Below are 25,086 nucleotides of genomic sequence, written 5' to 3' on the forward strand. Positions count from 1 at the left end.
GGTGAGTTGCTGTATAAAGCAGCACTTTAAACTACATACCCACTGATAAATAGATATAGTGCATTGCATTTTTTCACCCTTGTACGCTCCTCTACACCCCTCTGTCTGCTCCTCTACACCCGTCACCCATCTACGCTCCTCTACACCCCTCTGTCCACTCCTCTACACCTCTCTGTCCACTCCTCTACACCCGTCACCCATGTACGCTCCTCTACACCCCTCTGTCCACTCCTCTACACCCCTGTCACCCATGTACGCTCCTCTACACCCCTCTGTCTGCTCCTCTACACCTCTGTCCACTCCTCTACACCCGTCACCCATGTATACTCCTCTTCACCCCTCTGTCCACTCCTCTACACCCCTGTCACCCATGTCTGCTTCTCTACACCCCTGTCACCCATGTACACTCCTCTACACCCCTGTCACCCATGTCTGCCTCTCTACACCCCTGTCACCCATGTACGCTCCTCTACACCCCTCTGTCCACTCCTCTACACCCCTCTGTCACCCATGTACACCCCTGTCACCCATGTACACTCCTCTACACCCCTCTGTCCACTCCTCTACACCCCTGTCACCCATGTATGCTCCTCTACACCCCTCTGTCCACTCCTCTACACCCCTGTCACCCATGTACGCTCCTCTACACCCCTCTGCCCACTCCTCTACACCCCTGTCACCCATGTCTGCTTCTCTACACCTCTGTCACCCATGTACACTCCTCTACACCCCTGTCACCCATGTCTGCTTCTCTACACCCCTGTCACCCATGTACGCTCCTCTACACCCCTCTGTCCACTCCTCTACACCCCTGTCACCCATGTCTGCTTCTCTACACCCCTCTGTACACTCCTCTACACCCCTCTGTCACCCATGTACACCCCTGTCACCCATGTACACTCCTCTACACCCCTGTCACCCATGTCTGCTTCTCTACACCCCTGTCACCCATGGACGCTCCTCTACACCCCTCTGTCCACTCCTCTACACCCCTGTCACCCATGTCTGCTTCTCTACACCCCTGTCACCCATGTACGCTCCTCTACACCCCTCTGTCCACTCCTCTACACCCCTCTGTCACCCATGTACACCCCTGTCACCCATGTACACTCCTCTACACCCCTGTCACCCATGTCTGCTTCTCTACACCCCTGTCACCCATGTACACTCCTCTACACCCCTCTGTCCACTCCTCTACACCCCTGTCACCCATGTCTGCTTCTCTACACCCCTCTGTCTGCTCCTCTACACCCCTTTCACCCATGTACGCTCCTCTACACCCCTCTGTCCACTCCTCTGCACCCCCCTGTCCACTCCTCTACACCTATGTCACCCATGTACGCTCCTGTACACCCCTCTGTACACTCCTCTACACCCCTGTCACCCATGTACACTCCTCTACACCCCTCTGTCCACTCCTCTACACCCCTCTGTCCACTCCTCTACACCTCTCTGTCCACTCCTCTACACCCCTGTCACCCATGTACACTCCTGTACACCCCTCTGTACACTCCACTACACCTCTGTCACCCATGTACACTCCTCTACACCCCTCTGTCCACTCCTCTACACCTCTCTGTCCACTCCTCTACACCCCTGTCACCCATGTACACTCCTGTACACCCCTCTGTACACTCCTCTACACCTCTGTCACCCATGTACACTCCTCTACACCCCTCTGTCCACTCCTCTACACCTCTCTGTCCACTCCTTTACACCCCTGTCACCCATGTACACTCCTGTACACCCCTCTGTACACTCCTCTACACCTCTGTCACCCATGTACACTCCTCTACACCCCTCGGTCCACTCCTCTACACCTCTGTCCACTCCTCTACACCCCTGTCACCCATGCACACTCCTCTACACCCCTCTGTACACTCCTCTACACCCCTCTGTCCACTTCTCTACACCCCTCTGTCCACTCCTCTACACCTCTCTCTCCACTCCTCTACACCCCTCTCTCCACTCCTCTACACCCCTCTGTACACTCCTTTACACCCCTGTCACCCATGAACGCTCCTCTACACCCCTGTCACCCATGTACGCTCCTCTACACCCCTCTCTCCACTCCTCTACACCCCTCTGTACACTCCTCTACACCCCTGTCACCCATGTACGCTCCTCTGCACCCCTCTGTCTGCTCCTCTACACCTCTCTGTCCACTCCTCTACACCCCTGTCACCCATGTACGCTCCTCTACACCCCTCTCTCCACTCCTCTACACCCCTCTGTACACTACTTTACACCCCTGTCACCCATGTACGCTCCTCTACACCCCTCTGTACACTCCTCTACACCCCTGTCACCCATGTACACTCCTCTACACCCCTCTGTACACTCTTCTACACCCCCCTGTCCACTCTTCTACACCTCTGTCACCCATGTACTCTCCTCTACACCCCTCTGTCCACTCCTCTACACCCCTGTCACCCATGTCTGCTTCTCTACACCCCTGTCACCCATGTACACTCCTCTACACCCCTGTCCACTCCTCTACACCCCTGTCACCCATGTACTCTCCTCTACACCCCTTTGTCCACTCCTCTACACCCCTGTCACCCATGTCTGCTTCTCTACACCCCTGTCACCCATGTACGCTCCTCTACACCCCTCTGTACACTCCGCTACACCTCTGTCACCCATGTACGCTCCTGTACACCTCTCTGTACACTCCTCTACACCCCTGTCACCCATGTACACTCCTGTACACCTCTGTCACCCATGTACACTCCTCTACACCCCTCTGTCAACTCCTCTACACCTCTCTGTCCACTCCTCTACACCCCTGTCACCCATGTACGCTCCTCTACACCCCTTTGTACACTCCTAGACCCCTGTCACCCATGTATGCTCCTCTGCACCCCTCTGTCTGCTCCTCTACACCCCTGTCACCCATGTACTCTCCTCTACACCCCTCTGTCCACTCCTCTACACCCCTGTCACCCATGTCTGCTTCTCTACACCCCTGTCATCCATGTACGCTCCTCTACACCCCTCTGTACACTCCTCTACACCCCTCTGTCACCCATGTACACTCCTCTACACCCCTTTGTCACCCATGCACGCTCCTCTACACCCCTCTGTCCACTCCTCTACACCCCTCTGTCCACTCCTCTACACCCCTGTCACCCCTGTACGCTCCTCTACACCCCTCTGTCCACTCCTCTACACCTGTCACCCATGTACGCTCCTGTACACTCCTCTAAACCCCTTTGTCACCCATGTCCACCCCTCTACATCCCTCTGTCACCCATGTACACTCTTCTACACCCCTCTGTCACCCATTTAAAAAAAAGTTTGGCGCCTAATAGATTTGTTTTGCAGGTTTAACGGTGAAGAATTGTGTGTGGAAGAAATCGTGATGATGGCCCGGACCAGATGGAGAAGAGAAGGCAACATTGCAAATTAGAGAAGACATCATTGGTGAGTTGCTGTATAAAGCAGCACTTTAAACTACATACCCACTGATAAATAGATATAGTGCATTGCATTTTTTACCATTTTCCCCCCTTCCTTTTTTTCACTATAGGGGGCACTATTAAAAGAGTGCGGTGAATCTGACCAGTTGTGCTATATGAGCAGATATGACAGGCACTATTACATGGGCACTTATACGGCACCTTCTATCGTATGAGCATTGACTTGGCCAGTTCTTTAATAGCAGAACTAATATAACACAGGACATAATATAGGTCTACGAGTTCTATTGAATGGACACTAATATGGCCCGTTATATAGGTCACTATAGAACATGTTTATTACAGGGAATATGGCAGCAGGGTAAAGATGTGTTAGTCACCCTGTTTCTAACGCTTCTTACCTGGCGAAAATCGGTGCATTTTGGCGTTTTTTATCTTGTTTGTGTAAATTCCTTGTTTTGTGCAATGGAGGCGTCCGCTGCAGTATAGGCAGCACTTTCTCCCACCCGCTCTGGCCAATGTCACCGCCCCCGTCATGAATATTCATCTATGCTTCAATCTCACTGCATGACAGGGGCAGGGTTATTGGCCAAAGCGGGAGGGAGAAAGCATAGTTTGTATTAGCGTTTTCATATTAGCAACAAGATCAATATCTTTGCAATGGCTGCAACGATTTTCGTCTTATAAACAGGGTCACCAGCCCTATATACCTGCATAGGTTATATTCAAATTAGTGCGGGAAATCCTGGTGTCAGATTCCCTTTAAAAGGTGTAATAATATGGCTGGTTCTATTATAGGAGCACATATATGGACAACTCTACTATAAGGTCACTGATATGCCTGGTGCTTTTATGTGCACCACACTTGGTATTTTCATATGGCAGCATTACTGCAGAGCCTGGTGGAAAGAAGAATATAAACAGTAAAAGGGAATCTGTCAGCTGTATTTGCTGCTAAGAGCTGCAGACACTGTTGGATAGCTTTTAGGGTATAACATCAAACTGCACCTTTCCTGGAGCAAACATGTATAATTGCCTTTCTATTTCTTAGCTAAGTGTCACTGAGGTGAAACTGAGCTGCTGTAGTGTCCCAGCCTAGCTCCCTTGCTCACTAGCCCTTCCCCAGAGGAGTAACTTATAGCTTCTGGGCACAATGCAAAATCTGCAACAGAGCCCCATGATCCATTTATAATGCTGGTCTCTTATGGTGCACATGTGCTTTGGGGCCCCCTTAGGCAGCAGGGCCCCGGTGCGACTCCTACCTCTGCACCCTCTATAGCTACGCCTCTGCTCTACCCTTCCAGACCACCCTTGACTGACTTACAGGCTTATATGTCAATTAAGAAAGAACTGGGAGGTCAGGGTGAGCATGGAGATGTGACAGACTGAGGCACTCGAGCAGCTCTGCTCCACCTCCTTGACACTAGGCTGGCAACCACCATCAGCTCCAGGACAGGCACAGTTTGCTTTTATAACCCAGCAGTTATGCAAGGAAGTCTGTGTAATGTCCCAGTACAGGACATAGTCCTGCACTACACTTAGGCCCTGTCAGGTTGAGTCCCTCAGTGACCTAGGGGCTCTCCTGCAGTGTCTCCCCTGCTGTTACTTTGATGTTATTTATTGTACTATATGTATAGCCAGTATATTAATGTATAGACAGTATAAAGGACCTTTGGAGGACTAATGTAAGTGTCTAAAGGATCTGTGAGATGTTACATGTTATGTTTATGTTACCCAGAGAGTCACCAGCTTAACACATGACCCACAGCTTGACCTATGGGGTGCTGGATCAGCCCCCCTTTATAAAAGGGGGAACCATAGCAATCTCCTACCATCACCCTTGCTGAGGAACAGTCATGACCAGATGTCTCAGTGCTAGTGTCCAGCTACCTAGAAGGCGAAGTTTATGTCTGCTGTCACTGACTACAGTCCAGTCAAGCCTAAAGTCAATTATCTAAAGCCTATTACAAGTCTAATTGGTCCCAGCAAGCTGTGAGGTCCTTCTGTGTTCCTGGCCACCTCTCTGGGATTCTAGCCCAGCTGTGAAGATAATAACACCTGTCTGACCTCAGTAAAGCCTCCGTTAAACCATAACCTGGTCGTGAACTCTCATTTCACTGCCTAGCAATTGGGATAGCCGAGATATCGTTTGGGTGGTTCCCGATACCCAAAAACCACTCTGGCATCACGAACATTAGGGTTAAATAACACCCTGCCCCTGGGGTTAACACCATCTTCCCCATCCACCTACACGCTACACCCCATGGTCCCTCCATTCACCATGGCTCACCACATCTGTAGCTCTTTGCAGCAAATACAGCTGCCAGATTCCCTTTAAGTACCTGGAGCAGGGATGTCTCTTTGTACTGGAGGACCTTCCACTGGAGTCTTGGTGTCCTTATTAACAGCTACAAAGGCAGTGAGTGAGGAGATGACTGTAGACTGTAGACTGGTCTCCAGGATTCTCTTCTTCACCTCCTCAGACTTTGAGTCCTTTCCACTCTCCAGCTCAGAGATCAGAGACTTGGCTGCCAGTCTATGGATGGTGGGTCTGAGGGAAGAAAATAAGTTAGCCATTGGGTAGGTAGGTCTGTGCTTTGGTTTGTTCTCAGCATGGCCACTGTATACCAGGGTTCTACAAGGAAGCCATCTTTAAGTATATACAAGCATGTAAGTGTATGTGTGTCTGTGTGCCTTTAAAGCATTCCTCTGATGTTGTTCCGGTGGCAGGATACCTTTTTTTTTTATATAACTGTTTATTTATATATTTTGTAAACATCAAAGCCCACAAACTGACCCGTTGCTGTAATTGTTATGTATGTGTATGTTATGTTTCTACTGGTACTGTCTCTACATAGTTTAAAGGCACTCTGTCAGCTGTATTTGTTGCTAAAAGCCTCAGACACTTCTCCCGGAGCTGGTGGTGATTGTCAAACTTATAAAATCACCTCAGCAAAGTGTCAAGGAGGCAGGGTCAAGCTGCTCAAGTGCCACAGCCTGGCATGCCTTGCTACTCACTCTCACCTCCCAGCCTTTTCTTAAAATATGTCAATTGAAGAACTGTATGTCAATCAAGCAGGGGCTTAGAGGTGAAGGTGAGGTGGTGGGCCAGGCTGTGGCATTTGAGCAGGTTGGCTCCGCCTCTTTGACACATTAAAACTTTATTCCCAGGATAGGCACAGTTTGCTCTTATACCCTAATAGCTATATAATAATGTCTGCAGCTCTAAGCAACAAATGCAGCTGACAGATAACCTTAAAACTATGTACAGACAGAACAAGTAGAAAAATAAGCATGCACATACATAACAATGATATACATTTACATATACATTTATTACCTTTCGACTTTCTCAACTTTAAGCGGGAAGTGAATGGTGTTCTTCAAAAGTTCATCCTTAAAGTTGTACTGTAGGCAAACCTCACCCTCTGCCTCAGTCTCTACCTAAGAAATGGAAAAGTATGTTTTATTGACTCAAGTGGAAGATGACAACACAAAGATAGTCAAATAATTAAGGGGTATCTGAGCCCACTCCATCCATCCCCACTATACATGTCGCCAACAGGAAGTAAAAAACAATGGCATCTGACAATTGAACAGTTAGTTCTGTAAGATGTGTTGGAAGATGATAAAGGATCAGGTGTATGGATCTAAGAGATTTTGGACCAATGTCTGATGTCTAGATGAGTGAGTCAGAGCATACTGTATCTAAAACAGCAGGTCTTGTGGGGTGTTCTGGGGTGAAGTGTTGGCAGAGTCATGGGAACCTATCAAAGTGCCCATGCTGACCTCTATCTACTGAGAAAATTTACTATTTATAGGCACATCAGAACGAAACATACAGCAATGGAAGAAGACGGCCTAGCCTAAGGAATCACATTTTATTTTACATCATGTGGTCACCTGGACGACCGTTAGTTACTTCTTTGGGGAAGAGATGACACCAGGATATACCGTATTTATCGACATATAACACTCACTCTCATTTTAAAAGGGGAAATTTGAGTAAAAAAAAAAGTTAAATAAATGACTTGGAAGCTCTAAACTAAATTCCAATCATTCCCCCAACTTTGATACCAACTGCTCCTCAGTTTGAGTCCTCTCCCTCTCTGTGCCACATCATTCCTCCCCCTTTATCAGCCCCTGTGCCATATTTTTGTACATACCAAGCCCTCTACCTTTGTGGCAGCGAGTTTACCTAATGGCAATGGGCTCTTTCAGCAGGATAGTGTACGCAGCCACACTGTAAAAATTGTTCAGCAATAGTTTATAGAACAAAACAAAGAATTCAAGATGCTAACTTGGTCTGCAAATTTCCCATATTGCTATCCGACTGAGAAATTATGGGATGTGTTGGGCAAATCAAGTCTGATCCATAGAGGCCCCATCTCGCAATTTACAGAACTTAAAGGGATACTCCGGTGGAAAACTATTATTTTCAAATCAACTGGTGCCAGAAAGGAACTGGTGGCCACTAGCAGGAATCCGGACTGGAGTGGTCATGTGATGTGCCCGTGAGAGTATGTGGGTGTGAAAGCCACTTAGCAGTAGAATGGAACTGAATTCTATTGTCGTCGGACTTATCAATGTCTTAGGCTTTTGAGAGGTTCAGTTCTAAGTATTATCGAACCTAGAGAGGCGGTATATATAAGACCATGGAGATACAACATAGAATTAATAATTTATTGTACACGGATTTGTGATAAGAAATATATGAGAAGATCTATTATAGAAAAAGAATCTGAATTCTTTAGCTGATTGAAACCGTTGAAATCTGGGCTGATCTGTGTGAGATTCGATATTCCTGTTTTTTGGACATAGTACATATGGAGCTGCTGGAGGCCATTTATGACAATAAAATAAATGTGTATTTAATATAACTGTCCTAATATCTATGGCGAATTGATACCATACCATCGCTTAGTCATAAGGAACGAACAGCATCCTAAAAAGTAATCTACTGGATACTTTTGATGCTACAATGATGTCATAAATTATCTATGGGAACTTTCCTCATAAGGAATAGCTCTATGTCTTTTGTGTCTACCGCTTGCTATGTTTTGTTGCTTTGTCTACTACACAGAATGGAATGAATTTAACTATCTAGTTCTTACCATACTCTAATTAGCACTTTTCTTTAAAGCCCTGATGAACCGTAAGATTATCTGAGATACGGGGAAACGCATTGGGTTTTAGGCTTTGTTGCAGGGGATTATCCTTGTTCTATGATAGGGGGGATTGTCCCTGTTTTGAGATAAGGGTATCATACCCAAAGTAAGGTCTCCTGAGAGGGGTCCTTTTACTCCGGACATCTAGTGATTTATATGTTTTTGTACTGAATTTTAAAGACTTTGTTGCTAATAAAGATTTGATATATTTTAGCTATTTTGTTTTTGGGTTATTCAAAGTTCTTTTGGACCTATACAATTTTTTAGGGTTAGGTTTTGGCTGATCAGTGTATAGGTAATCGTGAAGTTTTATAAATGGGATATTTGGGATCTGAAGCTTTAGACTTGACATTCCCTACCTTTCCTTTCAGTTGGGCATAGACAATAGCCTTTTGACCTTGGAAGATGGCGGTGGGGACTTTAGACAGGAGAACAGCTTCCATGCCAGAGGGAAGAGACCAAGTCAGTGAGACATTCTTCACAGTAGGTTGTAAGGAACATTTCAGAGCACGAAGAACCTAGTAGATAAAAAAAAAAGCTTGTCATTTAAATGTTAAGGTAACAGGAAGGCTTTATTAAAAATTCTATTAGTTTTTATAATGTAGTTGATATCAGTTGGCTTGACAGTAGAGCCTTTTGCTGAACACAACCCACTGTCCCGACCGACCTGGACAATCTGCCCTGGACAACTGGTGGCCCCAACTGGATTGACTAAGTGCACGTGGAAAAACAAACAGGCATGGTCAAAGGGACCAAAACAAAACAAAACAAGCATGTGACTGTCAGAGAAGAGAAAAAAAACCAGGGGTCAAAACCAGAAGACAGCACCAGAATCCATAAAAGTACCAGAGAGCAAGCTGGGTCCATAGGAAAAGGGTCAGGGAAGCAGGCAGAAGTCCGAGTTCAAACAATATACTGGCATCCATACTGTGTCTTAGGCTCACCATAGGAATAGAGCAACACCTTCTTTATCGAGTCGGGAGGACTGGAGATGTCTGAGTAGGTCTCCAAGTCTCATCATGTTTTAATCAGGTCATGAGGCGATCCATTACACCAGTGTTTCCCAACCAGGGTGCCTTTAGCTGCTACACAACTTGAACTCTGGGTCTGCGCGGAGTTGTAGTTTGGCAACATCTGGAGGCACCCTGGTTGTAAAACATTGCGTTACACAGTTACAGTTAAATTTAATATATTAGGGGGTGTTCAGGCTTATAACGTTTTTCACCCATCCAAAACATAATACATGCATTGGATTTGTGGGAGTACAGGGTGAGTGAACTTTACTGTCTGTACACATTGGTGTGGTGCTATGCGGCAGCCATTGTTGCCGCGCCATCATGTTTGTTTTTCTACATTTATGTCACATAATAAACGTCATCGGCTATGTAGACCTTTTGCTACCAATTTTCTATTGCTCCAATGCATCTGAGATAAACAATGCAGCAACTCTACTAATAGAGTTTTTTACTAAATATCTCCCAATATCTCCTTTGGAGATGTATGTATAATCCTATAAGTTTTTATCAGTCGGGTCTGAACAGAATGAGTTTGGAGAGAAGCGCGGCTGACGGTCCCACAGCCTAATCTTTTAAGACTGTGCCTGTCATGTGACAGCGAGCCGGGAGAGATGCGCACACTTCTTACAGCTCAGTCTCCTGATCAGTCGGGGCCTGAACACACAAAACCCATCTAAGCTTTTCATATGTTTCTATGACACATCAAAAGGCTTTTTTGGTAAGAGTGCTCATTTAACAACCTACAGACACTAGAAGAGGGATGACATGAGGGCAGATAAAGTACACACAGAGTTTGATTATCGGCAGTAACTATGATTGTGGTAGAGGGGTGTTGGAAGGGCAGATGTTGTTAACCCTTAGGGCAGATGGTATTAACCCTTTGTGCTTGTGACGCCAGGGAGAGGTTATCCTCTACACCACCCAAGGTACAGCCGCTGGTTCCTGGGCCAGGCGCGGAGCTAATAATCCCTCCGATGCAAGGTTACGGAACAATGGCAGCTTTACTGAGGCAGACAGATGTTAAAGTCTTTACAGCTCAGTTTAGGCCCAAGGGGATGACCAGTGAACTTCAGGGGGCTTGTTGGCTCGCTGGGACTTGTAGTGGACTTGGACTCAATTATGCAAACCCCGTTGACTTTAGACTTGACAGACTTGACAGACTTGACTAGACTTCTCCCCTGTATTTGTGCTTACCAGGCTTTGACTTTCACGGGTAGGGGGTTCTACACATAGCGGCTGCGTGACTAGACCTTGGTCTCTATCAGGAACACCAGACACTCTCGGTTCTTCATTTGACTGTAACTCAGCAGAGATCTCATCTGACTAGGCTAGCTCCTCCCAGGTATATAAGGGAGCAATTTGGAGGGGTCCCATAAGTCACTAACAAGTCACCTGGTCACTTACACCTTCCCTAGTTACATAGGGCTTAATGACAGGATTTAAAGGTACAAACACATAATGCAATACATTAACTCTGTATAGGCAATGAGAGTTCTGAGGAGTGTGGGGGCCGGGATACATTAGTATGGGTCAGTAGATCAGTAGTTAGGCTCTTTTCTCACCTTTGTGGTGTTTAGCGGTGTATACCTCTACTGTATAGCTACTACCATCCAGCAGAAAAATGCAAACCCTGCCATAAACCACCTGAACAGAGCCCAAAATGAGACTTTTCTGACCTCTGTTGGTTGGTGTCTATGGGTATGTTGAGGTATGAGATTTCCTGATGTATACAGCGAACAGACACCACTGATATGGTGTGAATAAGAGCCTTAATATTGTTATCTTGCAGTATAGTGCTCCCGGACTCAAGACATTAGGCACTAACAAGGGGTACATACTTAAAGGGTACCTCTCATCAAAAAAACTTTTGATATATTATAGGTTAATGTATGCAGAATAACTTTACAATTGCATGTTATTAAAAAATATGCTTCTTTCTATTTAATTTTCCACTTTGAAGAAATGACCACTAGGGGTCTCCCTACCAGTCCTGGCAGCAAGCATTTCAGACTCATGCTGGAGTCCTAAACACTACGAGCTGCCAGTCTGCTTTGTTCACAAAGGAGAACACTCAGAGCTGCCAGCCTGCTTTGTTCACAGCCTGTTTGGCTGTGAACAAAGCAGGCTGGCAGCTCTGAGTGTTTAGGACTCCAGCATGAGTCAGAAATGCTTGCTGACAGGACTGATCGGGAAAAATACAATAGAAAGAAGCATATTTTTCATTAACATGCTATTGGAAAGTTATTCAACATTCATTAATCTAAAATATATCAAAAGTTTATTTGATGAGAGGTTGCCTTTAAATGAATGGGAAATGAATGGGTAAGAGTCCAGCAAAAGAAAAACAATTCAACCTTTATTCATCCACCATCACAAGAGGCACGTCAGCTCATAGCTGGTGTAGATTTCAGTCAGGTGCACTGGTAGCCGCTGACATACCAGGCTAGTAGCTCTTAAAAAATCTGGCTTATGCCGGAAGGATTTTCTTTAAAGGGGTACTCTGGAGGGAAATAAAATGTTTTCAAATCAACTGTTGCCAGAGAGTTATGCAAATTTGTAAATTACTTCTATTTAAATATCTTAATCGTTCCAGTAGTTATCAGCTGCTGCATGCTCCAGAGGAAGTTGTGTAGTTTTTTCCAGTGTTAGCATAGTGCTCTCTGCTGCCACCCCTGTCTATGTTAGGAACTGTCCATAACAGGAGCAAACCCCCATCAGAAACCTCTCCTGCTGTGAACAGTTCCTGACACATACAGAGGTGGCAGCAGAGAGCACTGTGGTCAGACTTGAAAGAACTACAAAACTTCCTCTGGAGCATACAGCAGCTGATACGTACTGGAAATATTAAGATTTTTATACAGAAGTAATTTACATATCTGTATAACTTTCTGGCACCAGTTAGTAAACCCCGAGTACCGCTTTCAGACCGGTGTGTGGTAAATCCCCCATTCCTGTGCGTTTCTGACACAAATATCATCCTAACTCGTAGCAGGCAACTTGATAAAGACAAGGGGGGAGATTTTATCAAAACCTGTCCAGAGGAAAAGTTTCTGAGTTGCCGATAGCAACCAATCAGATGGCTTCATTCATTTTTGGAAATTCCTGTGAAAAATGAAAGAAGCGATCTGATTGGTTGCTATGGGCAACTCAGCAACTTTTCCTCTGGGCAGGTTTTGATAGATCTCCCCCAAGGAGGAGCCCACCTAACAAAGCCAGCACTCACCTTGGTCTGCATTCTGTCTTTGCCAGAAATGAACTCAAATGTCCCACTTCCAGCCCTGGCCATGCCTTTAATGAGGGATGTGGAGGCGCCTTCACCGATCCCAAATGTGAAGCATCTGCAAAAAAAAACGATAATCTGAAGGTCACAATATAATATGTTATACAGTAAGGCCATACAAAATCAGCTACTCTAAAGCTTTCTGTATGTTATTGTACAATGCAATGGAAAATATACGATGGTAATCATGGATAATTGTGACCATAATATTACTATTCAGCGACTTTACTGTATGTTCTCCAATCCAACCTGAAAACTATAACTTACTAGGCAAATATGTCATCACTGCGTGGGGTTTACATGGCTAGTTATTGGCTTCTGAAAATAGTTGCATGTATACATCACTTAAAGGGGTACTCCGGTGAAAACCTTTTTTCTTTTAAATCAACTGGTGGCAGAAAGCTAAACATATTTGTAAATTACTTCTATTAAAAAATCTTAATCCTTCCTGTACTTATTAGCTGCTGAATACTACAGAGGAAATTCTTTTCTTTTTGGAATGCTCTCTGATGACATCATGACCACAGTTCTCTCTGCTGACGTTATTATAATAATAAAAGTGCTTTATTTATTGTTGTCCTTAGTGGGATTTGAACCCAAGTCACCAGCACTGCAAGGCAGCAGTGCTAACCACTGAGCCACCATGCTGCCCTTAGCATACATCTGCTATGCATCTGCTATGCATGGTTGCTAAAATGGACAGAGATGTCAGCAGAGAGCACTGTGCTCGTGATGTCATCAGTGTTCAAAAAAGAAAGGAATTTCCTCTGTAGCATTCAGCAGCTAATAAGTACTGGAAGGATTAAGATTTTTTAATAGAAGTCATTTACAAATATGTTTAACTTTCTGCCACCAGTTGATTTAAAAGAAAAAAGGTTTTCACCGGAGTACCCTTTTAAAGGGGTACTCTGGAGGAAACAAATAGTTTTCAAATCAATTGGTTCCAGACAGTTATACAGATTTGTAAATGACTTATATTAAAAAAAATATTAACCCTTCCAGTACTTATCAGCTGCTGAATGCTCAAGTGGAAGTTGTGTAATTCTTTTCTGTCTGACCACTGTGCTCTCTGCTGCCACCTTTGTCTGAGTCAGGAACTGTCCAGAGCAGAACAGTTTTGCTATGGGACTTTGTTCATTCTCTTGACGGTTCCTGACATGGACAGATGTAGCAGCAGAGAGCACTGTGGTCAGACTGGAAAGAACTACACAACTTCCTCTGGAGCATACAACAGCTGAGAAGTACTGGAAGGATTAAGATTTTTAAATACAAGTAATTTGCAAATCTGTATAATTTTCTGGCACCAGTTATGTGATTTTTTTCCCCTTTGAAATACCCCCTTTAAACACAAGATAAAGAAAAATAGAAATGGTCCACCAAAGGCTATCCAGGCATGCTGGGAGTCATAGTTTTGCAACAGCAATTGGGAAACACTGCACTGGTAGGAAAACAAAAAAAAAAAGTGTGCAATAGTGATGGGAACAGTAGGAATAATTGAAATAGCAACATAACAGGATTGTTTTTATTACCGGTGATTCTGAGCATTTTTCTGAACTTCATCGATCACTTCTTTTGTGTTCCCGACCTCTCCATCCGTAAAGAGGAAAAGCTTAAAAGATTATAAATACAACGAGTTTAACACTATCAAAGAATGGAAAAATAAATCGAAAGGTTGCCCAAATAATTTTTTTAATAAATCTACCACCCAAAATAATTTGAGTGGTCCTGAGCCCAGATAATGCAGCAGATGCTGTGATCAGTATTAATGATGGCATCTGGAGGGTTAATGACGGGCATCCGCGTGATTATTGATGTCTGCCATTACCGGTGGGTACCTGGCTGCTGATAGCAGCCGGGACCCACCATGTATGAAGAGAGCGCTGCTCCTGTGTATAGTTTGATGACACACTTCTCGCCGTACTGCCAATTGCATGTATCATATCGTTCGTTGTAGTATCAGCATTACAAAAGTGGCTGCTACCCCCCCTGTGCCATTTCATCACCCCACTTTATTCCCCCGTATCACTTCATTCTCCCCCTTGATCTCCCACTGTGCCACTTCCTCCCCCACCTAATCACCCCGTTCAACTTCATTCAACTTCGTCCTCCTGTGCTGCCCCATGGTGCAAGGTCAGGGGCAACAATTGCCAGAAGTCCAGTCCATTTCAAGATCAGCAGTATGGGTTGTGGCCATATAACCCATAAGGACACAATCAATTTTAATGTTTCCATCCACAGACCCATAGGAGGCTTGTATTTTTGCACAACCAATTGTACTTTGTAATGACACCTTTCATTTTACAGTAAAATGTACCGCAAAACCCAAAAATTTTATTTGTCGGTGGAAATGGATATAAAAATTTAAATTTTGCTACTTTTGGGGGGGATTAGGTTTTTACGCAGTGCACTTTATGGTAAAAATGATATGTTCTCTTTATTCTGTAGGTCAATGCGATTAAAATGATACCCAATTCATATACAATAAGATCCACTGAGCCACAGGCAACTTCTAGTTTCACTTAAAGGGGTACTCTGCTGCACTGTGTTTGGAACAAACTGTTCCGAAAGCTGCAGCCGGCGCTGGGAGCTCATGACGTCAAGCCCTGCCCCCTCAATACAAGTCTATGGGAGAGGGCGTGACAGCCGTCACGCCCTCTCCCATAGACTTGTATTGAGGGGGCGGGGCTTGATTGCATGAGGGGGCGGGGCTATGACGTCACGAGCTCCTGGCGCTGTTGTGAGGTGTTTTTTTTGCGCCCCCGTAGATCCATGCGTCCGCTCCTCCCCCAGCTCTCTGAACATTTCCGAAGCTAGAGCTGGGGCAAGGGGAGGAAGGAGGTACACGCCCTCTCCCTCATCTCCCCTCAGCTCTATGTGTAAAGGGGGATATACTGCACAGGCTCTTTAGCCCATGCAGTATGTCCTCCTTTAGCCTGTACAGTTTGTCCCCCTTTAGCCCATGCAGTATGTCCCCCTTTACACATAGAGCTCATTGGAAGCACTGCTCTATGTCCTCAGCTCGGGGAGATGAGGGAGGGGACCTGCCACGGGGATTTACGTCCTCAGGGCGGGGAGATGAGGGAGGGGACCTGCCGTGGAGATTTACGTCCTCAGGGAGGGGAGTTGACGGAGGGGACCTGCCGTGGAGATTTACGTCCTCAGAGAGTAGAGTTGAGGGAGGGGACCTCCCGTGGAGATCTATGTCCTCAGGAAGGGGGCGTGTCGTAGAGATCTGCGTCCAGCCGAGCTCAGGGAGGGGAGATGAGGGAAGGGGCGTGAACCTCCTCCCTCCCCTTGCTCTGCCCTCCCCCAGTTCTAGCTTCGGAAATGTTCAGAGAGCTGCGGGAGGAGCGGACGCATGGATCTACGGGGACGCAAAAAACCACCTCACAACGGCTTCAGCATTTGGAACAGTTTGTTCCAAACGTTGAGCAGCGGAGTACCCCTTTAAGAAGTTGTGATCAGCATCGATCAAGACGTCAGCTGCCCCGTCATTAGCAGTAAGTGTCTGGCTCCTGCTTCTGCCAATTTGAGTGTAACACATTGGTTCCAAGACTCACAGATAAAACCAAATAGAGTTTTAATTTTTTTTTTTTTTTTTTTTTTTTACCTACCTGTCTTGGGTGGTCTGGCCTTCCAGCAGTTTCATAGATTTTTTTTAAGGGTCTCAGGATTTCTGTTCCCCCAAAGTTGGCTTTCATCTCATTGACCTTCTTAACAGCTTCATCCATGGATTCTTGTGTATATTCTTTACTCTCCCTGAATAATACAAATAAACAAAGTAAAGCTGATAAATCATGAGAATAGAAAAGAATAATAGATGGAATATTGTCATGATAGAGGATCATGTGGGGGGGGGGGGGGGTCTGCTCGATGGTATGACACTGAGATGACAGGTAATGTATAAAAAGGATCCATATTAAACTCACATGAAGAAAGACTTAAAATCTGAGCCAAATCCAAATATATTGAAGTAACATCCAAGAGGCAAACTCTTCAGAAGAAGCACCAGGGTCTCCTGTATAACCAGAAAAAACACCATGTGACCTAATTAAAAAGGAGCATAGTCACGTCCCCTCTTGCACAAGAAGGTATATGGACTATTTCTCAAAATATTCAAAATTGGCTATTAAAGGGGTACTCCCGTACCCCTTTTTTTTTTTTTTTAACACAACTGGTGCCAGAAAGTTAAACAGATTTGTAAATCACTTCTATTAAAAAAATCTTAATCCTTCCAGTACTTTTTAGGGGCTGTATACTAAAGAGAAATCCAAAAAAGAAATGCATTTCCTGTGATGTCCTGACCACAGTGCTCTCTGCTGACCTCTGCTGTCCATTTTAGGAACTGTCCAGAGCAGCATATGTTTGCTATAGGGATTTTCTCCTGTTCTGGACAGTTCCTAAAATGGACAGCAGAGGTCAGCAGAGAGTAGGGAGAAGAAATCCCGGCACTCACTGAATATGCTGAATTGAGTAGTTTTTTTTATCCATATGCAAGGTAATGCAAGGTAGCGACTCGCAGGACGCGTTTCGGCCAGGTGGCCTTTGTCAACTGATCAGTTGACAAAGGCCACCTGGCCGAAACACGTCCTGCGAGTCGCTACCTTGCATATGGATAAATAAACTACTATGATTCAGCATATTCAGTGAGTGCCGGGATTTCTTCTACCTACTATTTGCACCCTTGGTCCACGTGCACCACCACGAGTGCCGACTCTCTACTACTTTTATGAGGTCAGCAGAGAGCACTGTGGTCAGGACAGCACAGGAAATGCATTTCTTTTTTGGATTTCTCTTTAGTATACAGCCCCTAAAAAGTACTGGAAGGATTAAGATTTTTTTTTAATAGAAGTGATTTACAAATCTGTTTAACTTTCTGGCACCAGTTGATTAAAAAAAATAAAAATAAAATAAAAAAGGTTTCCACGGGAGTACCCCTTTAAGTAGATGTTCATTTATATTGGTGCCCTGGAAGAAGTTCACCGACCTTAGCGCTCTGAATACGTTGTGGAGCATTTGGCTCTGAATTCATTGGACACTCCATACTCCCAGACCGGTCCACCACAAAGAGAAACTCTCCGCAGTTTGTCTGCTCCTGCGTGGCTGGGAAACTGGGATAGAAGCTCAACATGGCGACAGACTTGGTCATCAAAGATTCTATAAAACAGTACGACAAGAAATAAGTTAAGCGGCTCAGTGGTTGGAATCGGCAATTTTGTTGGAATCCTCTTGGAAATGCCTACTTCTCTGTCAGCTACATGATTGGTCAACATGTTACATGTTACTGTGGAAAAGTGTACGGCACTCTGATGCAGCAATATAAGCCTGAATTATCCTAGGACTTACCAAGTCTAAAGTGAGATTTTGAGCTGAATTTTTGCCGAACTAGAGTCCATAACTTGTGAGCAACTAGAAGGAAATGAAACCAGGGGGTAATTATACAGAAGCAAAACTTTTTGTGCCTATTTATTCCTCGGGGGTAGATTTGTTAAATCATTTCCGGCCTTGAATGTGTATGTCTTTATAGTAAGAAATTGAAGAGATTGCAAGCTTTGTTTTTTTTGTCTGCATCTATAGTGTCCCACTGGGTCCACAACAAGGATTAAATCACTGTCAATGTAGAGGACAGGAGCTTGTGGTGGGGGGCAAATTAGAAAAAGCCTGCAGAGCTAAAATCTCCTAAAAATTCTATATACTTCATATACATTTTTTTTTAAATTACAAATGAAACAACACTTTAAAGGGGTACTCCGGTGAAAACCTTTTTTCTTTTAAATCAACTGGTGCCAGAAAGTTAAACAGATTTGTAAATTACTTCTATTAAAAAAATCTTAATCCTTCCTGTACTTATTAGCTGCTGAATACTACAGAGGAAATTCCTTTCTTTTTGGAATTCTCTCTGATGACATCACGAGCACAGTGCTCTTTGCTGACATCATTATAGTAATAATAATAACTCTTTATTTATTGTTGTCCTTAGTGGGATTTGAACCCAAGGCCCCAGCACTGCAAGGAAGCAGTGCTAACCACTGAGCCACCATACAGCCCTGCTATGCATGGTTGCTATGCATGGTTGCTATGCATGGTTGCTATGCATGGTTGCTAAAATGGACAGAGATGTCAGCAGAGAGTACTGTGCTCGTGATGTCATCAGTGTTCCAAAAAGAAAGGAATTTCCTCTGTAGCATTCAGCAGCTAATAAGTACTGGAAGGATTAAGATTTTTTAATAGAAGTCATTTACAAATATGTTTAACTTTCTGGCACCAGTTGATTTAAAAGAAAAAAGGTTATCACCGGAGTACCCCTTTAAGTCATGTAGACAAAGCTATTAAGCTATGTTCAGTTTCTGAAATACAAATGAAGTTCCTTATAAATATCCCCAATAAAGCTGATTGGTGATCTGCAAACTGGTTGGAAACATATAAAGTCAAGTTAGTCAGACAAAGTAAGTTTAGTAATCATAACATAAGACTATGACATGATTGAGCTGATTTACATATACTTTCTTTCCAGATTTCCCAGTGGAGTGCATATGGCCCATACATTTCCACGCACATTTACGGAGAAACATTACCTCTTGACCCACTATGGTCTGCAAATTGAATTTAATGAGTTGGCTTTACTTTAACCCCTTAGGTACGCAGCCCTTGTTCACCTTAAATGGGCACTGTCACCAACTTTATTTTTTGATATGTTGTAGTACTTATGTACTACAACATATCTCTAATATACTTTTATTATTTTTTTTTCATTAAAAAGGTTTAATTTACATTTAAAACCCGGCTACTGAAAAAGGACTGATTTTGGAGTGGCAATCAGTCCTTTTTCAGTTAGGCTGCACTCGCTCCCTGCCTGTCAATCAGACAGGCGGGAGCGAGCGCATTGGCTCCCCGGCCACTGGCTGGGAGGCCACTCCTCCCGCACATCGCCGCTGTCCCTGCACGCCCGCAATAACTGCAAGTGTAATGAGGGAACGGGGTATGCGGGGCGAGGGGTTGGGAGGAGGAGTGAACGGGCTAGTGCCGTAGCGGGGGGGGGGGGGGGGAGGGTTAACGGGCTAGCAAAAAAAAAAAAAAATAGGATGGTGGGAGCTACCCTTTAAGGACTGAGCCCTTTTTCGCAATTATGACCACCGTCACTTTACAAATTAATATCGCGAAAACGCTTTTACCGAATATTCTGGTTCTGAGATTGTTTTTTCGTTACATATTCTACTTTATTTTGGTGGTAAATTTTCGGCGTTAATTGCATCCTTTTTTGGTGAAAAATCCCAAAATTTCATGAAAATTTTGAAAATTTAGCATTTTTCTAACTTTGAAGCTCTCTAATTGTAAGGAAAATGGATATTCCAAATATTTTTTATTTTTCTTCACAAACACAATATGTCCACTTTATGTTGGCATCATAAAATGGACATACTTTTGCTTTTTGAAAAAATTAGAGGGCTTCAAAGTAGAGCAGCAATTTTCAAAAATGTCATGAAAATTGCTAAATCTGAAGGGACAGATGTTACAGAACTACAACTCCCAGCATGCCTGGGCAGTCAAGGCATGCTGAGAGTTGTAGTTTGGCAACATCTGGAGGGCTACTGTTTGGGCACCACTGTAACAGTGGTCTCCAAACTGTGACCCTCCAGATGTTGCAAAACTACAACTCCAAGCATGCCTTTGGCTGTCTGGGCATGCTGGGAGTTGCAGTTTGGCCCCCCTAGTGGTTGCCACAGTAAAGATCGACTTACTTTCACTTTCAATTCCCCCCCCCCCCCCACTGTCGATTCCCTACCTGAGCAAAGATCCAGCAGGCTCCAGCGAAGATCCCAGGTCCCCAAGCATCTTCTCCTGCAGGTACGGCCTCCATCTTCTTCCCAAATCCCCTCGACATCCAGGGGCGGGCAGAACGGGGGTTGCCATGGCAACCCCCTGTCCTGCACTGCCATTGGTCAGAACTCCGTTCTGAGTAATGGCAGGGGATAGGAGGAGATCGCAGCTTTGCGACCTCACTCCTATCCTTTAGGCTGATCGGGGTTGTTGCTGACAGCTCCGATCATCCCTAGACCCGATCAGCCCGCAATTGGAGAAAATCGCATGTCTGAATTGACATGCGATTTTCTCCGATCGCCGACATGGGGGGGGGGGGTCTCAGGACCCCCCTGGGCGATGTGCCAGGGTGCCTGCTGAATGATTTCAGCACGCATTCGGCTCCGGTCCCCAACCGTCTAGCGGTGGGGACCGGATTTCCCACGAGCGTATGGATACGCCCTCGGTCCTTAAGGACTCGAAATGCAGGGCGTATCCATACGCCCTGTGTCCTGAAGAGGTTAAACTACATGGTGAAAACATATAGGGGGAGATTTATCAATACCTGTCTATTAAAAAATCTTAATCCTTCCAGTATACTACAAAGGAATTTTTTTTTCAATGACCACAGTGCTCTCTGCTGACACCTCTGTTCATTTTAGGAAATGTCCAGAGTAAACCTATCCTGCTCTGGACAGTTCCTAAAATGGACAGAGGTGTCAGCAGAGATCAGTGTGGTCAGACAGAAAGTATATTTAAAAAAAAAAAAAAAAAGAACTTCCTTTGTAGTATGCAGCAGCTGATAATTACTGGAAGGATTAAGATTTTTTTTAAATAGAAGTAATTTACAAATCTGTTTAACTTTCTGGCCCCAGTTGATTTAAAAGAAAATATTTTCCAGTGGAGTACCCCTTTAAGTCAAAAAATGGGTTTAGTTAAAGTTAATCAAAAAGGAGAAGCCTCTTTTTTTAAGTAAATCCAGCCCAAAATGTTTACAGTGGAAACACACAGGGCAGCTTATCCTGAAATGGTAGATGCACTGCCAAGTATTTCCAGTCAAACTCTGTTTATCAAAGAAACTACTCTGCACAATTTCATGTATTTCCTGCAGATACAGATCTACTAACTGTAAAAACCTCAGAGGAGAATCATAATTCTTTGCAGCCCCAACACAATAGAAACATTATGAATTGGAAGAGAACAGAATGGATAGAATTGAGAAGACTTCAATGCTCTGGAACCCATACGTAACATTATTTGCCACTCCTTGGGGCCATGTCAGCCAACATCATCATGAACCTGTCACCACCACAGCAATGTTACGATTTCTCGTCCTATTGAGAGACCGTATGGTCAAAATGAAAAAAGATGACCCATTGCTCCATTTAAAAAAAATGAATGCACAGTTTGGTTGAGGGGGTTAAATAGTGGTAGATCTTGTGGTAGAATCCTTGCCTTTTCTTCTTGGTCTATGGACCACACTAATTTATACTCATCTGTACTCCAGTAGAGGCACTGTGAGTGGGAATCTGTCTCCAGTATTATGTTGTCCGAACCGCGTTAAAGGGGTATTCCGCCCCTAGACATCTTATCCCCTATCCAAAGGATAGGGGATAAGATGTCAGATCGCCACGGTCCTGCTGCTGGGGACCCCCGGGATCCCCGCTGCGGCACTGCGCTATCATTACAGCACAGAGCGAGTCCGAGACATCATGGCGCCGCCCCTCGTGACATCACGGCCCATCCCCTTAATCCAAGTCTATGGGAGGGGGCGTGACAACTGCCACGCCCCCTCCCATAGACTTGTATTGAAAGGGGTGGGCCGTGACATCACGAGGGGCGGAGCCGTGACGTAACGATGCTCCGGCCCCTGTACCGCCCATCATTACGTGCAGAGCGAACTCGCTCTGTGCTGTAATGATGGCGCGGTGCCGCAGCGGCGATCCCAGGGGTCCTCAGCAGCGGGACCACGGCGATCTGACATCTTATCCCCTATCCTTTGGATAGGGGATAAGATGTCTAGGGGCGGAATACCCCTTTAAGCATAAAACTGGTGCAAGCATCACCAGTCTGGGACACTATCATTTACCCTAAGACACTTGGGTGTTTTTAAGTAATCGTAATTTAAAAATGCTTTGAGGAACCGCCCCCCAAAGCCTAGTTACCCAGGTTCTGGCAGAATTTTTAAGTTCATGAACTGGTGATGCATGCACGAGTTTTATTCTGCCCATGGTTTGGGCACAGGTTCCCTTCAAGTTAAAGGGTTACTCCGCTACACAGCGTCCAGAACTTTGTGTTACGAACGCTGTTCGGAACATAATGTTCCGGGATGCTGGGGAGCGGTGTAACCCTTTAAATTATGCAGTAGGTCCTATATATCCCTCACCATACACACATCTTCTAGAAATCACAAGAAAACCATGTGGGATGACTCCTAAAGTGTAACCCTCTTACCCCAGAGGACTGGAACAAACAGATCAGTTCTAGTCTTATCCAGAGAAGAGTGAGGTTGTCTCGGCTGCTGAGCAGAAAGTTAGTTTGCCAGATTACATTTTTTTAAGAAAAGTGTTTCTCCTATCCCCTCTCAGTGGTCATCCAGTTATCTCTGTTTTGATTTCTTGGTTTTTCATGTGACGATGCATTGCCTCTTTTGCCATGTTTTTGTCACTATTTATTGTCTTTGCTCTGCCTGTATTATTGATATGGCATCAAATAGGTAAGGACTTCAGAAAAAGGGCAGGATTAGCCGGCGCTGTCCAGAACAAAACAAATGGATCCACAGATACTTCAAGTAAGCAGCTTTATTGTAACAAACATGCAACGCGTTTCGCTGCGCATGCGCAGCTTCATCATTAATATTACATGGGTGACAGACACCTGTTTAACTCCTTAACGACGCAGGACGTAAATGTACGTCCTGGTGACGTGGTACTTAACGCACCAGGACGTACATTTACGTCCTGAGCATAACCGCGGGCATCGGAGCAATGCCGGCATCATGCGCGGCAGGTCCCGGCTGTGCATCGCAGCCAGGGATCCGCCGGTAATGGCGGACACGCGCGATCCCGCGGATGTCCGCCATTAACCCCTCAGATGCCGTGATCAATACCGATCACGGCATCTGCAGGATCGTGGTCACTTAACAGGATGATCAGATCGCCCGCAGCGCTGCCGCGGCGGTGATCCAATCATCCTGCACGGCAGACGGAGGTCCCCTCACCTGGCTCCGCTGCCTTCCGGGAGTCTTGTGCTCTGATCTGCCTTCCGGCAGACCAGAGCAGAAGATGACCGATAACCCTGATCAGTGTATGTCCTATACATAGCACTGAACCGAGTTAGCAATCGAGTGATTGCTTTAAATAGTCCCCTATGGGGACTATTAAAGTGTAAAAATAAAAGTAAAAAAAAATTTGAAAAAACCCCTCCCCAATAAAAACGTAAATTGTCCCATTTTCCCTATTTTACCCCCAAAAAGTGTAAAAAAATTATTTTATATACATATTTGGTATCGCCGCATGCGTAAATATCCAAACTATTAAAATAAAATGTAAATGATCCCTTACGGTGAACGGCGTGAACGTAAAAAAAAAAAAAAAAAAGTCCAAAATAGCTGCTTTTTTATAACATTTTATTCCCCAAAAAATTAATAAAATTAATTAATAAAAAATGTAATAAAAGTTTTGTATAAGCAAATATGGTATTAATAAAAAGTACAGATCACGGCGCAAAAAATAAGCCCCCATACCACTGCTTATACGGAAAAATAAAAAAGTTATAGGTCTTCAAAATAGGTGGATTTTAAACGTACTAATTTGGTTAAAAAGTTTGCGATTTTTTTTAAGTGCAGCAGTAATAGAAAAGTATATTATCCTGGGTATCATTTTAATATTGACCCAGAGAATAAAAAACACGTCATTTTTACCATAAATTGTATGGCGTGAAAACAAAACCTTCCAAAATTTGCATAATTACGGCTTTCTTTTTAATTTCCCCACACAAATAGTATTTTTTTGGTTGCGCTATACATTTTATGATAAAGTGAGTGAGGGCATTACAACGGACAACTGGTCGCGCAAAAAACAAGCCCTCATACTAGTCTGTGGATGAAAATATAAAAGAGTTATGATTTTTTGAAGGGGAGGAGGAAAAAATGAAAACGTAAAAATAAAATTGTCTGAGTCCTTAAAGGGGTACTCCGCCCCTAGATATCTTATCCCCTATCCAAAGGATAGGGGATAAGATGTCAGATCGCCGTGGTCTAGGCCAGATAGTGAAGAAAAGAAAAGTAAACAACTCCGGTTAGAGAAGACTTCACCTGTAAATCGGGGGACTGGGGAGATAGGGAGAGGAACAGGTGGCCTGTTGTAGAAGAAAGTAAAGCATATGAATTATACTATAATCAT

General features: G+C 44.6%; 1 protein-coding gene across 5 annotated transcripts in view; it reads right to left on the reverse strand.

Annotated features, from left to right (window-relative positions):
• LOC130295933 (von Willebrand factor A domain-containing protein 5A-like) overlaps positions 1-25,086 on the reverse strand; it is a 159,136-nt gene that overhangs the window by 68,089 nt on the left and 65,961 nt on the right. For all 5 annotated transcript variants that reach the window (XM_056547289.1, XM_056547279.1, XM_056547271.1 and 2 more), the window contains 9 exons: positions 18,233-18,295; positions 17,874-18,043; positions 16,816-16,904; positions 16,501-16,645; positions 14,416-14,495; positions 12,830-12,944; positions 8,950-9,108; positions 6,763-6,866; positions 5,765-5,973 (listed from right to left, as the gene is read on the reverse strand). In XM_056547289.1, coding sequence (XP_056403264.1) covers positions 5,765-5,973; positions 6,763-6,866; positions 8,950-9,108; positions 12,830-12,944; positions 14,416-14,495; positions 16,501-16,645; positions 16,816-16,904; positions 17,874-18,043; positions 18,233-18,295 — 1,134 coding nt within the window. The remainder of the gene's footprint in view (positions 1-5,764; positions 5,974-6,762; positions 6,867-8,949; positions 9,109-12,829; positions 12,945-14,415; positions 14,496-16,500; positions 16,646-16,815; positions 16,905-17,873; positions 18,044-18,232; positions 18,296-25,086) is intronic.

This window comes from Hyla sarda, chromosome 1, assembly GCF_029499605.1.
Source record: "Hyla sarda isolate aHylSar1 chromosome 1, aHylSar1.hap1, whole genome shotgun sequence".
In the NCBI taxonomy this organism is placed as follows: Eukaryota; Metazoa; Chordata; class Amphibia; order Anura; family Hylidae; genus Hyla; species Hyla sarda.